This window comes from Notothenia rossii, assembly GCF_949606895.1.
Source record: "Notothenia rossii genome assembly, chromosome: 7".
Lineage (NCBI taxonomy): Eukaryota > Metazoa > Chordata > Actinopteri > Perciformes > Nototheniidae > Notothenia > Notothenia rossii.
Genome location: NC_136905.1, coordinates 16,995,109 through 17,009,904, shown reverse-complemented (window position 1 = coordinate 17,009,904; position 14,796 = coordinate 16,995,109). Strand labels below are relative to the sequence as shown.

Below are 14,796 nucleotides of genomic sequence, written 5' to 3'. Positions count from 1 at the left end.
ATTGGGGCGGATGGTTAGAGGGGGCAGAGAGAGCGAGGCAGAGGTAGAGAGGGTGAGTTTGTATCGCAGAAGGGAAGAGGGAACCACTGATCCTTTTTCTCTTTGCACTTCACCTTTAGGGGAAGTAAAGAAGTGTGAAAGGGGGCAACAAGAAAAAAAAGGATATGAAAAGAACATGAAAGAAAGGAATCGTCATTAAACGCACTACGAAGTTCTCTCTTTCCCTCTCTTCCTCCATCTCGCACCTCTCTCAATTTAATCTTAAATCCACTCTCAATTTCCCCTGAGGGACTCAATTCTCTCTTTTCCTGTAAGTATTCTCTTTCATTCTCTTGCTTTTATTCTCTCTGTGTTTTCAGTGCCTGCTTCTGCCTCCGTGCCCTACTGTGAAACATGTTTGTGGCAAACAACAAATCTAAATCAATTGCTTGTTAGTAAATTGCATTTATGCGTGTGTGGCCTTCTTTTTGGACTTTTGTAAATAAATGCGGTGTGTGTGTTTATGGTATTGGGAATAGGAAGAGCACTGTGGTGATTTAGTATGCATAACCTCGGCTACTTCACAACATGTGTGTTTGTGTGTGTGTTTGTCCATTCCCTTCGAACAGGCTTCCTCTGGGTGTTCTGTGGCCGGCCAGCTCAAATCAATATTGTTAAGGTTGTGTGTGTGTGCACTAATGCAGCTTATGTAGATTCCCAGCTCTCTTTATTTCAGCGAAGCAGTCCCACTTCTTTTAGTGCATGACACATTTGCAGCCCTGCTGTCACAGTGTGAGTGTGTTGTGCGATGCTGTAGGTGTTGCCACTTCATGTTTGTCCGTCACTATCGGCCCTGACGTCTGAGTATCTGCTGGGGCTTCTGTCTCTGTCACCCCCCTCTCTGTAGAAGCCATCTTGTCAGTTTAATTCTCTGTATCGTTAGTTTGTCTCTGTGGGTGGGCCTGTGTGACTCTCTGTGTGATTATGACAGGCTGTCTATAGGGAGGCCTGCTGTTGCCAGAGCAGCTCGTCGCAGTGTTCAGTCTGCCTGTAGGTCTGGAGACTTTGCGTCTTTATTTCCCCCTCCATCTATCTCCACTGTGCTTTGTGTGCCTCTATCAATATCGGTTTGTGTCTATCAGTGGATTAACAAGCATCTGTCTCTCTCACTACCCTGCTTCCTCTGCTTCTCTGCACCAGTGAGAGGCATAAGGAGAGGGGTCCATTCCTCCTGGTAGAGCGACACCAGGAACTTCCTCTCTCTCACCCCCACCCTCCCCCTCCACCATGACACTACTGGCCTCTGAGAGGTCGCTTCTCATCAGGAACAAGTTCCGCTCAGGTGAGGATCCTGAAGTCTCAACTCGCGCCAATTATAACAGAGAAAGGTTTATTATCCCCACAGAACAATGGCTTTATATCTGGGTGCATAATTTGCATCGTTGACATCGATATGTAGAGGTGAAGTGTTGGAGAGGGTTATTGGCTGGTGTGTCACATTGTCTATGATGTGATCAATAGAGTGATGGTATTGATCAGGGTGAATGTATTAAGGGATTGATACACACTGACACACATGTCTTGAATAGATGTGTAAACAGCAGAGATTGAGACCAACGGATGTGCTCATGACACTGTGGGACACTTTAACCATTGTTGATAGGCATGGCAAAACAAACAGTTGGCCTTTATCAGGAAACGTTCTTATTTAAATAAACTTTGAACTCCATAACATAGTGATTGCATGTCTTAATAAGCTACAATCAAACATAAAAAAAGGTCCATGATTATTTATGATTGTATTACTTTCACAGATTCTTTATATCTTGAGGGCAAAATCTTTACTGAATATCTGAATGATTTCCAAATGATATTACTGAGTTTAACTAATCCAATGTATTACTTTACTGATTACAACTTTCAGGAGACAACTGGCATTCTGTGACAAACAGCATTCAATAAGTGCATAATTTAAGTTTCCCTACAAGTTGTAGCGTCTGCGGTTTTGTTCCCAGGCAGCTGTCGTTAACGGCTGGTAAAATAGGAAGGCAGGGAAATGACACAGACGCAGTCCCCTAGGTGAACAAACACCTGCTGGAAAACGTGATTCCTCAGGGCAGCTGCTCTGTTTGACATCATGTATGTACATAGCAGACTCTCGGCTACACCATAAAGTCTGCTGCGACATCAAACTCCTGTTGGGTCTTTGTGGGAAAAACATTGGCTTCTATCAGCCATTAATACATATGATGTAGATTGTTTGAGTTCTTCTTTATTCTGTTTTGGATTATCATTGGTGTTGACAATAAAACTGTTCATGTCACAGAAGTAGGCATATGCTAGATGCTAAGGGTCAATATTGCACTCGTAATGTGAAAATACTGGCTCCTAACCTTTAAACAAAATCAACTCGCAACCCTTCATCACATCTAGGAGTTCTGAGAAGAGTGTTTAATTGGGATGATTTTAAGAAGAGTACTTACAAGACATTTGCAAAAAACGGAATCCTAGTTAGAAAGCTATTAACATAATTCAGAGTAAAATATTTATTTGGTCTTATGTTGTTGATCATCTAATGAGGACTGACCCACATGCTGGGAAACATTATGTACAGCAATGCTTCTTAAGTAATGCTATTTAAAAGTCTATGTCTTATATTGGGACCTCCACTTTACTATGTATGCCTTTCTGTACTACTCAACGAAGGTGAAACAAGTTTAAAAAACCTTGTAGATACTCACTCATACGCACACTGGAATCAACCAGAAACGTCAGTGTGATAAACCCTGCTGGTCTGACTTGTTAAGACAGCAGAGCACAGTGTGTTAATCACCTTTGAATTCAGATCTTTACAATGTTAAACTTTTGTTTTGAGTTGTCAGAGAGGCAGGAAGACACAAATGAGGATGACGTGAGGAAGGGATGCATGAGAGGCTTGTGGAGAGAGGGGGACAGCTGAAGGGGGGATGGGACCAACAGAAATAGACATACTGAGAGATAAATAGTCACTGCCCTCAGCCCCCCCTGCACAGCCCCCCCCCCCCCCCCCCCCCCCCCCCCCCCACTTCCCCTCGTCATATCTCTCAGGTCTCAAAACTCACAGACATGTATCATGCCCAGCCCTGCTGTGTATGTACTGAATGCTAATGTGCATTCGGTGGTGTGTAGATCTGAGCAGGCATGCAAGGAGATACATAATCTATAAGCATTGCAAAGCTTGAGTCATTTACAAGGCTGTATCATTTAACGATGATCCTGATGTTTGCATTGCTAAACTCTTACCTTTATACGTCAGTAGTTTCTTTTTACCAGATCATTTTCCTTCAAATCAAACCAACTTACTGTATCTGAGTAACTTGCGATATTTAATCTTTATTTTTGTTTGTTCTTAGCACAGCAGCTTAACCTCTGTTTTGTCTTTCAGTCCTGCAGTTGAGGATTCAGAACCGAAGGCAAAGTGAAATCAATGCGGACTTAGGTTAGTCTATGTGTGTCATTTACATTGTGATTGATTGGTCACCTCTTTTCTCTGAGACATGATTACCTATTGATTAGTAAACATCTTTATAGGTTTTATTGTATTGACCCTGCATTACTCTTATTTGATTTTCTTTTGGAGTCTAAAACATTTTTGGTGAATTATTACATTACTTAAAACCTCTTGTTGGGCCAAAGCATAGAGGTTGATGTCAATGTATAATGCACAACTAGTTAAATTAAAACAGCATTAACCATACAATGTTAATAACAGGAATACAATCTGAATAACATTTCATTCAGGATGATGAAATATGCGTTTTATGAATCAGGGGGTTATGGTATGCTATGGTAAACAGAAATACACATGATATGCAATATGTACATGAATGTTTACATTAATAATAAATTAATACAACGTGTACGAATTTGTTAAAAATATGTAAGTTAAAAGAATATATGTGGAAAGATAAGTATCATGCATTAAAGGTGGGATAGGTAATTTTGGAGAAACCAGCTCGAGTGCGCTAGAATTTGAAAATACACAGCCGGAAAAAATCTGCCACTTCCTTTACAGAGCCCCTCCTCCAACACACACGAACGCGCAAATGACCAATGAAGGCACGAGATAAATTTGTGCACCGATGGAAAGCTGACAGGCAGGTAGGCCATCCAGTTATTTTTGCCGGGCCGGCTAAAATGATTGGTCGTGCTTTTTACAGCGCCACGGCTTCCACAGATGACATTTTTTATGGATTTTTTGTCAAAGCACTTAAGATATTCATTGCTATCGGGATGTTAACAGCATTCCATGGAATATAACAAAAAGTGTATCTCGAGCCGGTTTCTCAAACTTACCTACCCCACCTTTAATGGAAGATCAGATATGAGCATACATTCAACATAATTCCAGCCAGATCTCAGCACTCAATGCAATAAACAGTAATTTAGTATAGAGATACAAAAACAATCTCCAGGACTGTGTAGATATGCTGCTCTCCTGCTTTAGCCCGCCCACCCCCGTATGAGCCTGAAGCAGGTTGCACACAAAGTGCTGCACATACCCCGCCGGCACAAAAGAGCACCTCATACTGTAACTTGGAAAGATGAGTGAAGGCTGAAAAATGCTTTGTTGATGCTCTGGTTCACCTCATTTGCTCCTCTACTACACAATAATCTTCTAAAAATAACAAAAACAACAACTACTGCCTTTCATCATATAACCCCATCTTCTCTGTTTCTATAGGGTTAAAATCTGCCTGCCAACCTAAAAAAGCAGAGAAAGACCAGAGTGAAGCTCTGGTGAGTAGAGTCCAGTTTCTCAATAATATACAACAGCATGACCTTTTCACAGTATCGATCAAATAATCATGTTGATGCAGTAAGAGTAATCCATGAAATAAAGTTTTCCCCAAACACGTGTTTTTTCCATTCCTGTTCATTTGTATTGTTGACTATAGGAGGTACTTCATGCTAAAGACATTTTTAGTAACCTGTCTTATTTACACTCGTGAGACAATCCTTAACATGAAGTTTATCAGTCAGTTTTCTTGAAATCAATAATTTGACCTGTTACAGCAGTGCGTCTTGTTTTTGCACAGGATCCATTCCTTTATTGACTTTGCAAATGTTCTTAGAGAAACTCTGGTGTGAATGTCATTAGGCTATATTGGCAGTGAAGTACAGTGTTATTTAGATTTATCCTGAATAAAATGCAATGTTGGCCCTGGTTGTTGGTTGACCTGCTGTTTCCTGATGCAGCGTCTTACTGAAGATGGTGCTGCACAGAAGTTGCCCCCTGGTGGTCTCAATGCTGAAACTGCAAAAGGTGATGCCCTGCATACAATAATGTAGCTATCTCCTTCCTGCTCTACCCTGTGTCCTCCCAACAAATTGCATAGTGGCATATTTCCCTCTCTCTCTGTTCCTCTGTCTGTATTTTATCACACATTTTATGCTCTACGTTTCCTGTTGTACAGTGTGATGAAATGAGGCGTGTAAATCTGGCGATAGGCTTGGTGTTTCATCAGCTGTCAGTTAAATAGATATGTGACCTTGTTGTACACTGTAACTCTGCATTTTAAGCAGCCTGCAAACATATCAGTGATTGACAGCGTATGATAAACTCACCACCCATCCAGGGATCAGAGCCGTTGTTTACTGGCATCTCTCTCTGTTCTCCACACCTTTAACCTCCCTTTCAATTTGAAAATACTATTATTATAACATTAGGCCTTTCAAACTCCCTCATTTCCTTTTCTGCCCTTTTTTAAATGTTGGGTGAGTGTGTGTGTTCACTTCCAAGGGAGAACATCTCCCTGTGGACACGAGTGTTTACTATTTTCAGATGCTCTGCTGGTTCGAATGTGGATTGACTGCCTGTGGCAACACCGTTGTGCCACACTCACATCACATATGTTCTGAAATCCTGTTGCTTCTCTCTCTCTCCAAATCCCCTCTTCTCTCTGCCGGTCTCCCATCTGTCCCCCCCATCTCGCCACTTATATGCACCATTTCTCTGTGCCCCTGCAGAGAGGACTGTGTGTGGGGCCCAGAGGCAGAAGAAGACTCGGCATACGCAGGACCTTACTGAAAGGATCCGGCTTCCGCCAGGGCCTGTGGATCAACAGCACGAACACACACTGCCCCTGGAGAACCGTGAGTCAACACACATCCTCATGCACAGGCACACACAGACAGTCACACACATTTATTTTTCTCCTCATCCAATCTCCTCTCCTCCTCCTTTGACCTTACCTCCTTTCACTTTTCATTTCCTCAGGCCCTGCCTCTTTCCCTCTCTCCGCTGATGTCTTCGAAGATGACATTTCCTCCTGCCCCTCCTCCTCGCCTACTGAGCATCATGGCGTTCATCAATCAACAGCCTTTTCTTCATTGCCAGGGCTCTCAGGTGACCAATTACTGAGTGACTTCTCAGCTGTGGGCCCACCCCTGATCCACAGCCCTGGACATGCACAGGTGAGGAAACATCACTGATATTAGGACTCACCAAGGATACATTAATTCCTACCAATAAACTCTGATCAATACATCAAAGTGAATTTCAATCATCTCATATGTCAACTCTGATAATCTGTTATTCTGCCTTCAGTCTGGTTTGGCGTTGCTCCCGGCAACCGAGGGCATTCGACAACCCATGAGTGTAACACTTTGTGAATCAAACGGCATGGCAACACCTGGGAGACCGAATGGGATGTATCTGACCTCTCAGACCACACCCCTGCTGCCAAAGGTAATGTTGGGTTAGTGCATGCTAATGCGCCCAATGCAAACCGTGCTTTGACTTTCATTTTGTGACTCATTTAAATTTCACAAGGGCCATGTTTGTATGGAATAATTTCATGACACTTTGAATAACATTATATTGTCAAGAATGCAGTCAATTCAATGTGGTCTCATCACATTTCCATCCAGAAAAAAAACAACATTTATATTTAGTTTATGTTTGTACGTGCTCGTTATTGTGACATGTAGTCACAGCAGGTATCCAGCACAAACAATAAAAGAGCATTGTGGATGTCTTCATCCTAACAGCATGGTCACTCATCGGTTTTGTCAAACACAATTCTCTGCTGTATGCTGCTCTGCATTCATTACTGTCAATTTTCACTTCTGGGGGAGCTCAGTATTTGCCCTGTAGGTTAACACATTCACACACAAGCAGCATGGCTGCATGTCAGAAACACATATGCTGCCATCTGGAGATTTGTGAGGCATTTGTAAATGTAATGTAAGAGTTTAACCTTGACATGGGGCAAATGCCGTCTGACAACGTGAAAGGACTTGATATTTTCTCAGAGATATTATACATCCTGCTCTTGAAATTAGAGATCACAGTAAAGCTGAATTGTGGGCAATGTATCTCTTTACAGACAGCTCAGCCTCTAAGCCCCACCTGCGCCTCCTCACTGCCCACCTCCCTCAACTTCAACCATCTTCCCCGCCCACGGAAACCGCGGGACACCAAACCCAAAATGAGGAAACTCAAATATCACCAGTACATTCCTCCAGACCAGAGAGGAGGGTCTGGGACTGGAGGTATGGATACAATGCTTTAAAACATTTAGTCACACATTCTATCAATTTGTCGAATCAAAGCTTGGATCGTGGCACGCTGTTTACATTTTTCCTTTAAAATTGTTTATTTCTTTATTTCTTTATTTCTAGGAGGAACCAAACAGAAGAGCCCGGCTCCTAGCCAGTCCTTAGACCCAGCCTACTCCCATCTACTGAAACAGCAGCAGGTCTTCCTCCAGCTGCAAATCCTCCAGAACCAGCAACAACAGCAACAGCAACAGCAACAGCAGCAGCAGCATCAGCAGCAACAGCAGCTCACTGTTGTGCCCAGGTATGCAAACAGATTGCCTTTGATGCAGTGTTAGGAAATCCAGATTGTTAAACCAGACAGTTATCCGCTTTGTTAATGAGTTATTAGTCCTCAGACACTTTTGGTGAGTAAATGCTTCTATAAATCCTCCAGTGATCACAATGATCTTGTGAAGTCTTCTGGAGCCATGCCACTGAATCCCCAACCTGTTCCCGCCACAACAAACCACACCCCTACAGACACAAACCCTGCTTCCAAGCCTGAGCTTCTCCCTGCAAATCTCGTTGATCTAACAGTAAGAAAAGCATGAAAGCACTGAACCTTTTATTTTTTAAATGTATTACGAAGACATCTCTTAAGTGTCCTTTCTTCTCTTCCCTCTCCTCAGGTGTCAGAGTTACGGCAGCAGCTGCGAAAGCGTGGCCTCCCCGTCTCCGGCACAAAGCCCACTCTGTTGCAGCGTCTCCGCCCGTTCCAGATTCCTCACTCCTGCCTCACCCCTGCTCCCCTCTGCCAGCTGGGTACCAGCCTGGAGCCTCTCACCCCTAATGCCCTGTTGCCATCCAGCCAGAGCCCCGGCTCCAGCTCCAGCTCGGGACTAGACTCCCCCAGCAGAAGCCCGAATCAACAGATGTACATCCCGGACAGAGGAGTCCCTAATGGGATTCTCAGTGACGCTCAAAATGGAATTCTGAACAATATGCCACATGGTTTCTCGAATGCTTCAGTCAGTTTGGCAGGTGAACAATGTCTTTCCAACGCTGTCTTCATGGCTCCTGCCAGCACCGCCTCAGGAACTCCAAGTCCCAGTCTCCCCATGTCGTCGTCCTCGCCCCTGCAGTGTGGGACCCCCTGGAGAAATGAGAATGATCAGCAGCAGCAGCAGCAGCAGGAGCTGAGCGTGGAGCTGGAGATGAGGGAGAGGTTACGGAGCAGGCCTAGGGACCGCACCACCAGCTCTGGCAATGAGGTGTGCAGAGACAGGCTTGGATCATTGCTCTATGATGAGATGCAGAATGACAGCAAGACTGCTTTCCCAGAATCATTCATGTTTTTTATGTATCATCTCTTACAGTCTTGTGGGGGATCCCTTCATCCGTTCCTGCAACAGGATCCTGGATGCTCCAGAGGGAAGCCAGAAACAGACGCACAGACGGAGGTGTTGTTTACACAGGTAAACATGCAAATCAATACACACACATCTTGGATAATCACTTTTCAAGGGCACACTACACAACCTTCAATCTGTAAAACTGGTCAAACATGTGAGCAAACTCCCATCACCCAGCTGTCAACTAATTTACCCCTGCTTTCTAATCAGGTGTTTTGCTGCCAACCGTGTGATGTGATTGGCCAGGATTTTGAGCTGCCAGTGCAGATTACAGCGAGTCCAGTTCAGACCTTGCCCAGTGTTCGCAGCTTGGACGAAGAACTACAGGAGGCGATCCAGAAAGCGCAGGTTAGATTCTGTGGCTGAGCAGGAGGACATCATCAAAAGCTACTTTTACACAGTTTGGAATTAAGTGTTTCTTTTGGCCACAGATGGACCCTCGGCAGTCCATAGATGACATTCTTGATGAGCCCATAGCTTGTGTTGGTAAGTATCCAATAATTAAAAAAAGAATACAGCTTATATTTTTTTTAGTGTCTCATCCTTTTTACTACCTCTGTTACAGGCTCTGTTAATGTCTGTGATCATAAATCCCCCGCTCACTCAGTCCCGGGCCCTTCGCCGCCTCCTCCTCAGACGGATCAGTGCCAGGCCTCCCAGCAGCACAGGGATGACAGCTTCCTGCCCTCACCTCTTTGCTCTTCTCTCTTACTGGAACTCCCTCCATCTCCAGCTGTAATAAATCCCAGCCAGGTGAACCCAGCTCCTCGCCCGCCTCCCATTTGTACTTCCCCTCTGCCGTCCACTGGGAAGTCACGGAAACGACGGGCTCCAACATCATTTGACGCTGCTGACTGGCTTGAAACACTGACGTCTGGCCTCCGCCCTCTTACTCCCCCGACAGCTCCTTTTGTTGAGTCTGACTTCAGTCTAGATTCAGATCTGAATGTCAGTCGAGTGTTGGATCTAATGATAGAGCAGTGGTGAGGAATTCTGTGTGCATAACTGTTTGTATCTACTGTATGTGAGCGTTTTTTGATGGTTGTGAATGGGGCAGCATGCATCCCACTGAGGGCACAAGATTGTGAATAGCCTCCATCATTGAAAGGCTGTCAGAGTCACTGGCTCCACGCAATGTCGAGAGCTGGATTCATTGCAGCGAAGAGATTAAACATGGCTTTGATGGGGCAAAGAGAGCACAAACACAAGCACACACATAGACACTGCAGAGTGCTGTTTAAAAGCACTTGGGCTCAGCCAGAAATGGCAAACAAACAACACATCTGTGGACTGACACACTCCACAGCACAATGTTTGCAGTGCTAAACAAAAGAAAACCTGGTGGCATATTAATTTAAACATGCTTCCTTGATGCGCTGGGAGAATGTTGTTTCTGACTTATCTCCAAAACCTGTTGTCGTATTGGGTCGAGTGTGGCCCCTGGTGTTGACTCAGTCATTGAGTCCTAGCCATTCATAAAGCCCATTTAGAGTGTGTAAAAGCCAGACAGAGCACACAGCTTGTGTGTGGCTCCAGACCTTAACCCCGGTGCCAGACACACAGTCGGCATGCAGAGGGAGCAAGCTGGCACAAGCTGCAAACTAGCAGTGTGTGTGTGGTGCTCATGCGTACGTGCAAGTGTGTGTGAAAGCTTATGTGTTGAGTATGTGTGTGTTCAATATGTCTGACTGTGTGTGACTGAGCACACAAGGCTGCTTCTGTTTTGTACGTGTCAACACCCAACTGCTTCCATGTAAATTTCAACGCCAAATGCACTTGTAGTTATTTGTTTGCTTATAATTAAGTGTGCCTGTTTGTGTGTGTAATACGATTGAACGGTGAGAGGATACATGTGGAAGACAGAGAAAAAAAAAACCTTTGGCTTTCTATGTCCATATTTCAGACCAGACATTTCATTGTAGGCTCATTGCCAGCGGGCAGCAACTCTAGTGTCGTTATCCAGTGTAATCATCAGCACAGCCACATTACCTTGTTCAAGTCACTGTTCTCAAGGAGAGCAATCAGGCAACCACCCCAAAAATAGTGCCCATACAAATGCGTCAATCAGAGGGACCTTTCCTCATCGCTTTGCAAAAACAGGTGGTCATTTTGTTCCCTGATTAACCCCCAACCGTGTCTGGCCCGCTGCACAGTGCTTACCCGGCGACTAGAAAAGCACAATTTAGCACAATTTATAACCCAACCCCAAGGCCACACCTGTTCACTTAGTTTTATTTATTTATTATTAATTCCATACGTATTATTTGACATTGTTAAATCTTTGCTGTATATTTCAATATACAAAAACGACCATTTATATTTAATGAAAATGCACTATAGAATTAGCACACAATAATATATTTGGAGAAGCTTCTTAATGATGACAGAAATGTTGCTTTTTATCCTGCATGATTTACTGGTCGTACAGAAACGGGCACATTATTTGTTTGCATAATACACTTTCAGTGAGTTATGATTCCATTCTCAACCCCGCTTAACATCATGAAGAATAAAGTCTGATGGGGGTAAACTGCCATTAACCTCTGTCGAACATTTGTATTGTTTCTTAACTAACTGGACGTCTTTCTGAAAGACCACTTTTTTTTTAAATCCCTAAGCCTGGTCCCATTCTCAGTCTCCAAAGTATTGTGTTAAAAATAAAGGTTAAGTGCTGAGTGCAATATGATTTGTGTAAAGGGCACATAAACTGGCAGATATGAGGTCATCATGTGATGTTTTTTGTATGCAAATGTTTCAGTGTTGCTGCCGGTCTGTTCCTTGTTCTGATAATGAACCGGTGTCTTACTAAGCAAGACAGCCATCGTAAATGATTGGAACAAGATGTCTGTGCATTGGCAAACTTTCAACACACAGCTCTATGTTGAAGGGATTCTTGTACAGCTTTAACTACAGCGACTATGAAAAATGCAGTAGAATGTCGATCGATTACTATGATAATCATAGCGATCAATAGACATTGCCTGCTGCATGAATAAAAAAAGGAAAGAAAAATGATTGGCAGGAGAGTAAGATGCTACCTCCTGTGACTTCCACTGCTTTACGGCCGACACCAGTGTTTACCTTGTTGCTTATTTAATTTCCAAACACTGGTGCAGAGTTTCCTGGAACACCCCTGAGATAGTTTCACTTGACTTAAACGCAGGTCAAATTCTTCTGTTTCGATCTAGGTTTTAATCTGTCCTGTTTGAAGCTGGTTAGGACAGATGTCAACTGGAAACACTATTTCAGGTTAATGAAACTCTGTTGGCAATGTCTGCTGCTATAAATGTGAAAATGTGAAAGAAAGTAAAATCTGTTTGCTTTATTTATTATGTAAATTATTCATGTAAAAGATATCAACCACTGTCCAAAATTGTATTTAAAAGCAATAAGAAAATTAAAGTCTTAATAGATTTTCTATTTTGTTCCTCTTTGTTTTTTCCATTTTTTTTCCATTTCTGTAACATGAAACAATTAAAGGATAAACACGTGTTTGTTTCATGAAGAAAGAATGACTGATATATTTTCCAGGAAACGTTGCCAAATGATGTCTGATCAAATATTGACATGAAAAAGTAACATTAAATATTAAAGTGCACCACTAGGACTCTTAAAAAATATATGAAGCAGTCCCAACATCTACATAGATTGATGGTTAATCTTCACAATGACACAGGTTTGTAATGTAGATAGAACAATTATGTAGCTATACATCATAAAGAGATCTACTATAAAGGTTGCCCCACACAGTAAAGGCTATGGATTACATTTCTGAAATGAAAAGGTGGTTAAACTAAATGTATGTGTGTTGATCATCCACTTGATTCAATATAGTCATGTAGAGGGGTCGGGGCATAGTAGTTCAAATTTAAACAACTCAGTTAGGATTAAAAAAATCAGATTAGACTAACATGTTAAGGTAAACGAGCCCCTGCCCCATGCACTCCCCAGATATAAAGAATGTCAAGGGGGAAACACAGTTAGATTTTTCTAAGAATGTTCTAATCATTCCCATATAACCTGAGGTGAGGCCAAATGTGAGGCCTTTACTTGTGGCTTGGAGCAGGAGGTCCAATTTAAAAAGCAAATACAAATAAACTATTTAAAAAGAAATGATATGTTATTATCAGTAGGCTATGACGTTTTTTTTACTGTTATCTAACGAGATTAATTATTAACAAAATATAAATAATTGTAGGAATTTCGTTTTTTAAATCCGACCTCAGTTGACCCCGTCTTTTGATTGGTTGCTGAAAGGTCATGCTAGCTAGCTAAACTTCACGGTTCAAATAAAGTGTGAGCGCAGCGGCTGTGTCACGCCGAACAGCGATTTGTTTCGTAAAAAAAGCAAGGTTGGAAGATAACCGAAGCAGAAATGGATTAAGGGACGATAAACTGTCTGCTGAACTTTACATGGCGAGGCAACAACCTGCGTGAGCCGTGGAGCACCTGTGTTTCTACGGCCACACCACCATGCGTTGCTGGACTTAACCAAGATGTTGTTTACCTTTTCGACATTGCATGTTTCTTCAGCTCCACACAAACCTTAGTTATTCGTGCCTACATCGGCTAAAGATACCTTCAGATCAGCAGCCTGGCTCTGCTGGCCATCAGCTCCATGAATCTCAAGAAGTGGACATTGAGGCTGTTATCTGTAGGTGAGTAGATATTTATTTGAATTGACTATTAAGATGTCAAATAAGGACTTAGGAATTATTGTTTGGAAAGTTTGGGTTTTTTGTCATTGGTAATATGTGTGCAAGCTCATGTACTTTGTTATATTTGACCATTAGTCATTATAATGAGCATTGTTGGTGGTTAGTCCAGTTTGACCCGGTTTTAAAACCGGGTCAACCTGCAATTGCAGGTTGTCAATTTAATAAAAGAAAAAAATTGCAGGTTGTATTTAAGGCTTTCTACTGGATAACATGTCATGTAGTTTGTTATGGTTTCATTGTTGTGAGCTTAATGTATAATTTTGTTTCATAACGCGTCCAGAAATCCTTTGAGTGACTTAAAACTGTATGAAAAGTTAGTTTTGTACTGGCTGCATAGTGTTGTTGTAGTGCTGTACAGTAACAGTGTGGTATACATAACGTCTCTACCTTACTCACTGAAGCAAGTGCATGCATACAATCAAATGGCCCTGAGAAGAAACACACCGGACCTTCTTTTAATGTCAGTAAAAGGTGCATTTTTATAACAACACACATTATCATTGCCATTATTTATTCTTGTACATTCACCAAATTTCTTGGAAATCCATTTAAAACTTGTTGTGACATTTAACTCAACCTGAATCAACATAAGGTCTGTGGTTGACACAAATTGAAGAGACGGATCACGTTTTGTTCAGCCGGATAATATCCACGTGTTTACTCTACTTTTATAATTTTCGAATCATAAATCTATCGATAATAAATCTATCGATTAGATCTACGATTCGAAAATTATAAAAGTATGGTAGACATGTGGATATTATCCGGCTGAACAAAACGTGATCCGTCTCTTCAATGTGTGTCAACCACAGACCTTATTTCGAGCTATTTTCAAAATCCTATGGAGAAATTGCATTGGTTTTTGTTGAAGGAACCGGAAGAAGTTTACTTCTGGGTTTTAGGACGCGTCACTGTGGCACGGTTATGGCTAGAAAGGATCAGTCTTGTGTAAATATGACGTCACGTTCTCGTTGTAACTCTCGTTGGAGCGGCTCGGAAACACATCTACAGCAGTAACATGATCAGGGGTGCACATAACTTTTTTGCCCTGGTTCTCAAAGGAGCACCTGGAGATGTTGCTTGGTGCTCATCCTTAAAATGAAATAAACCGTAACTTTTGAGGGGGGTTTTGACTTTATTTGCCAGACACACAGCACTGAACA

General features: G+C 42.5%; 2 protein-coding genes across 10 annotated transcripts in view; both read left to right on the top strand.

The window, feature by feature from the left end:
- On the top strand, nucleotides 1-12,342 carry LOC307045708 (myocardin). The gene is made up of 16 exons (XM_079691576.1): nucleotides 1-310; nucleotides 1,180-1,321; nucleotides 3,404-3,457; nucleotides 4,703-4,758; nucleotides 5,218-5,284; nucleotides 5,989-6,114; nucleotides 6,239-6,435; nucleotides 6,569-6,709; nucleotides 7,350-7,515; nucleotides 7,645-7,825; nucleotides 7,958-8,099; nucleotides 8,193-8,774; nucleotides 8,880-8,978; nucleotides 9,126-9,263; nucleotides 9,347-9,401; nucleotides 9,481-12,342. The coding sequence occupies exons 2-16, from the start codon at nucleotides 1,267-1,269 to the stop codon at nucleotides 9,900-9,902; spliced, it is 2,481 nt and encodes an 826-aa protein (XP_079547702.1). The 5' UTR covers nucleotides 1-310; nucleotides 1,180-1,266; the 3' UTR covers nucleotides 9,903-12,342.
- An 840-nt stretch (nucleotides 12,343-13,182) lies between these two features.
- Nucleotides 13,183-14,796, top strand: part of grin2db (glutamate receptor, ionotropic, N-methyl D-aspartate 2D, b) — a 118,740-nt gene continuing 117,126 nt past the window's right edge. For 6 of the 9 annotated variants that reach the window (XR_013809953.1, XM_079691319.1, XM_079691318.1 and 3 more), the window contains exon 1: nucleotides 13,183-13,573. Coding sequence is in view for 2 of the 9 variants with exons in the window: in XM_079691319.1 (XP_079547445.1) it covers nucleotides 13,534-13,573 (40 nt within the window). In the remaining 7 variants the exon portion in view is untranslated. The remainder of the gene's footprint in view (nucleotides 13,574-14,796) is intronic. The other 3 variants (XM_079691321.1, XM_079691325.1, XM_079691324.1) reach the window with 2 other exon arrangements.

Excerpts from the sequence above, each read along its gene's own strand:
- LOC307045708 (XM_079691576.1), top strand. The coding sequence starts at position 1,267 with ATGACACTACTGGCCTCTGAGAGGTCGCTTCTCATCAGGAACAAGTTC. Across the intron at positions 1,322-3,403 it reads CAGGAACAAGTTCCGCTCAG|TCCTGCAGTTGAGGATTCAG; the intron begins GTGAGGATCCTG and ends TTTGTCTTTCAG. Across the intron at positions 6,710-7,349 it reads CCACACCCCTGCTGCCAAAG|ACAGCTCAGCCTCTAAGCCC; the intron begins GTAATGTTGGGT and ends ATCTCTTTACAG.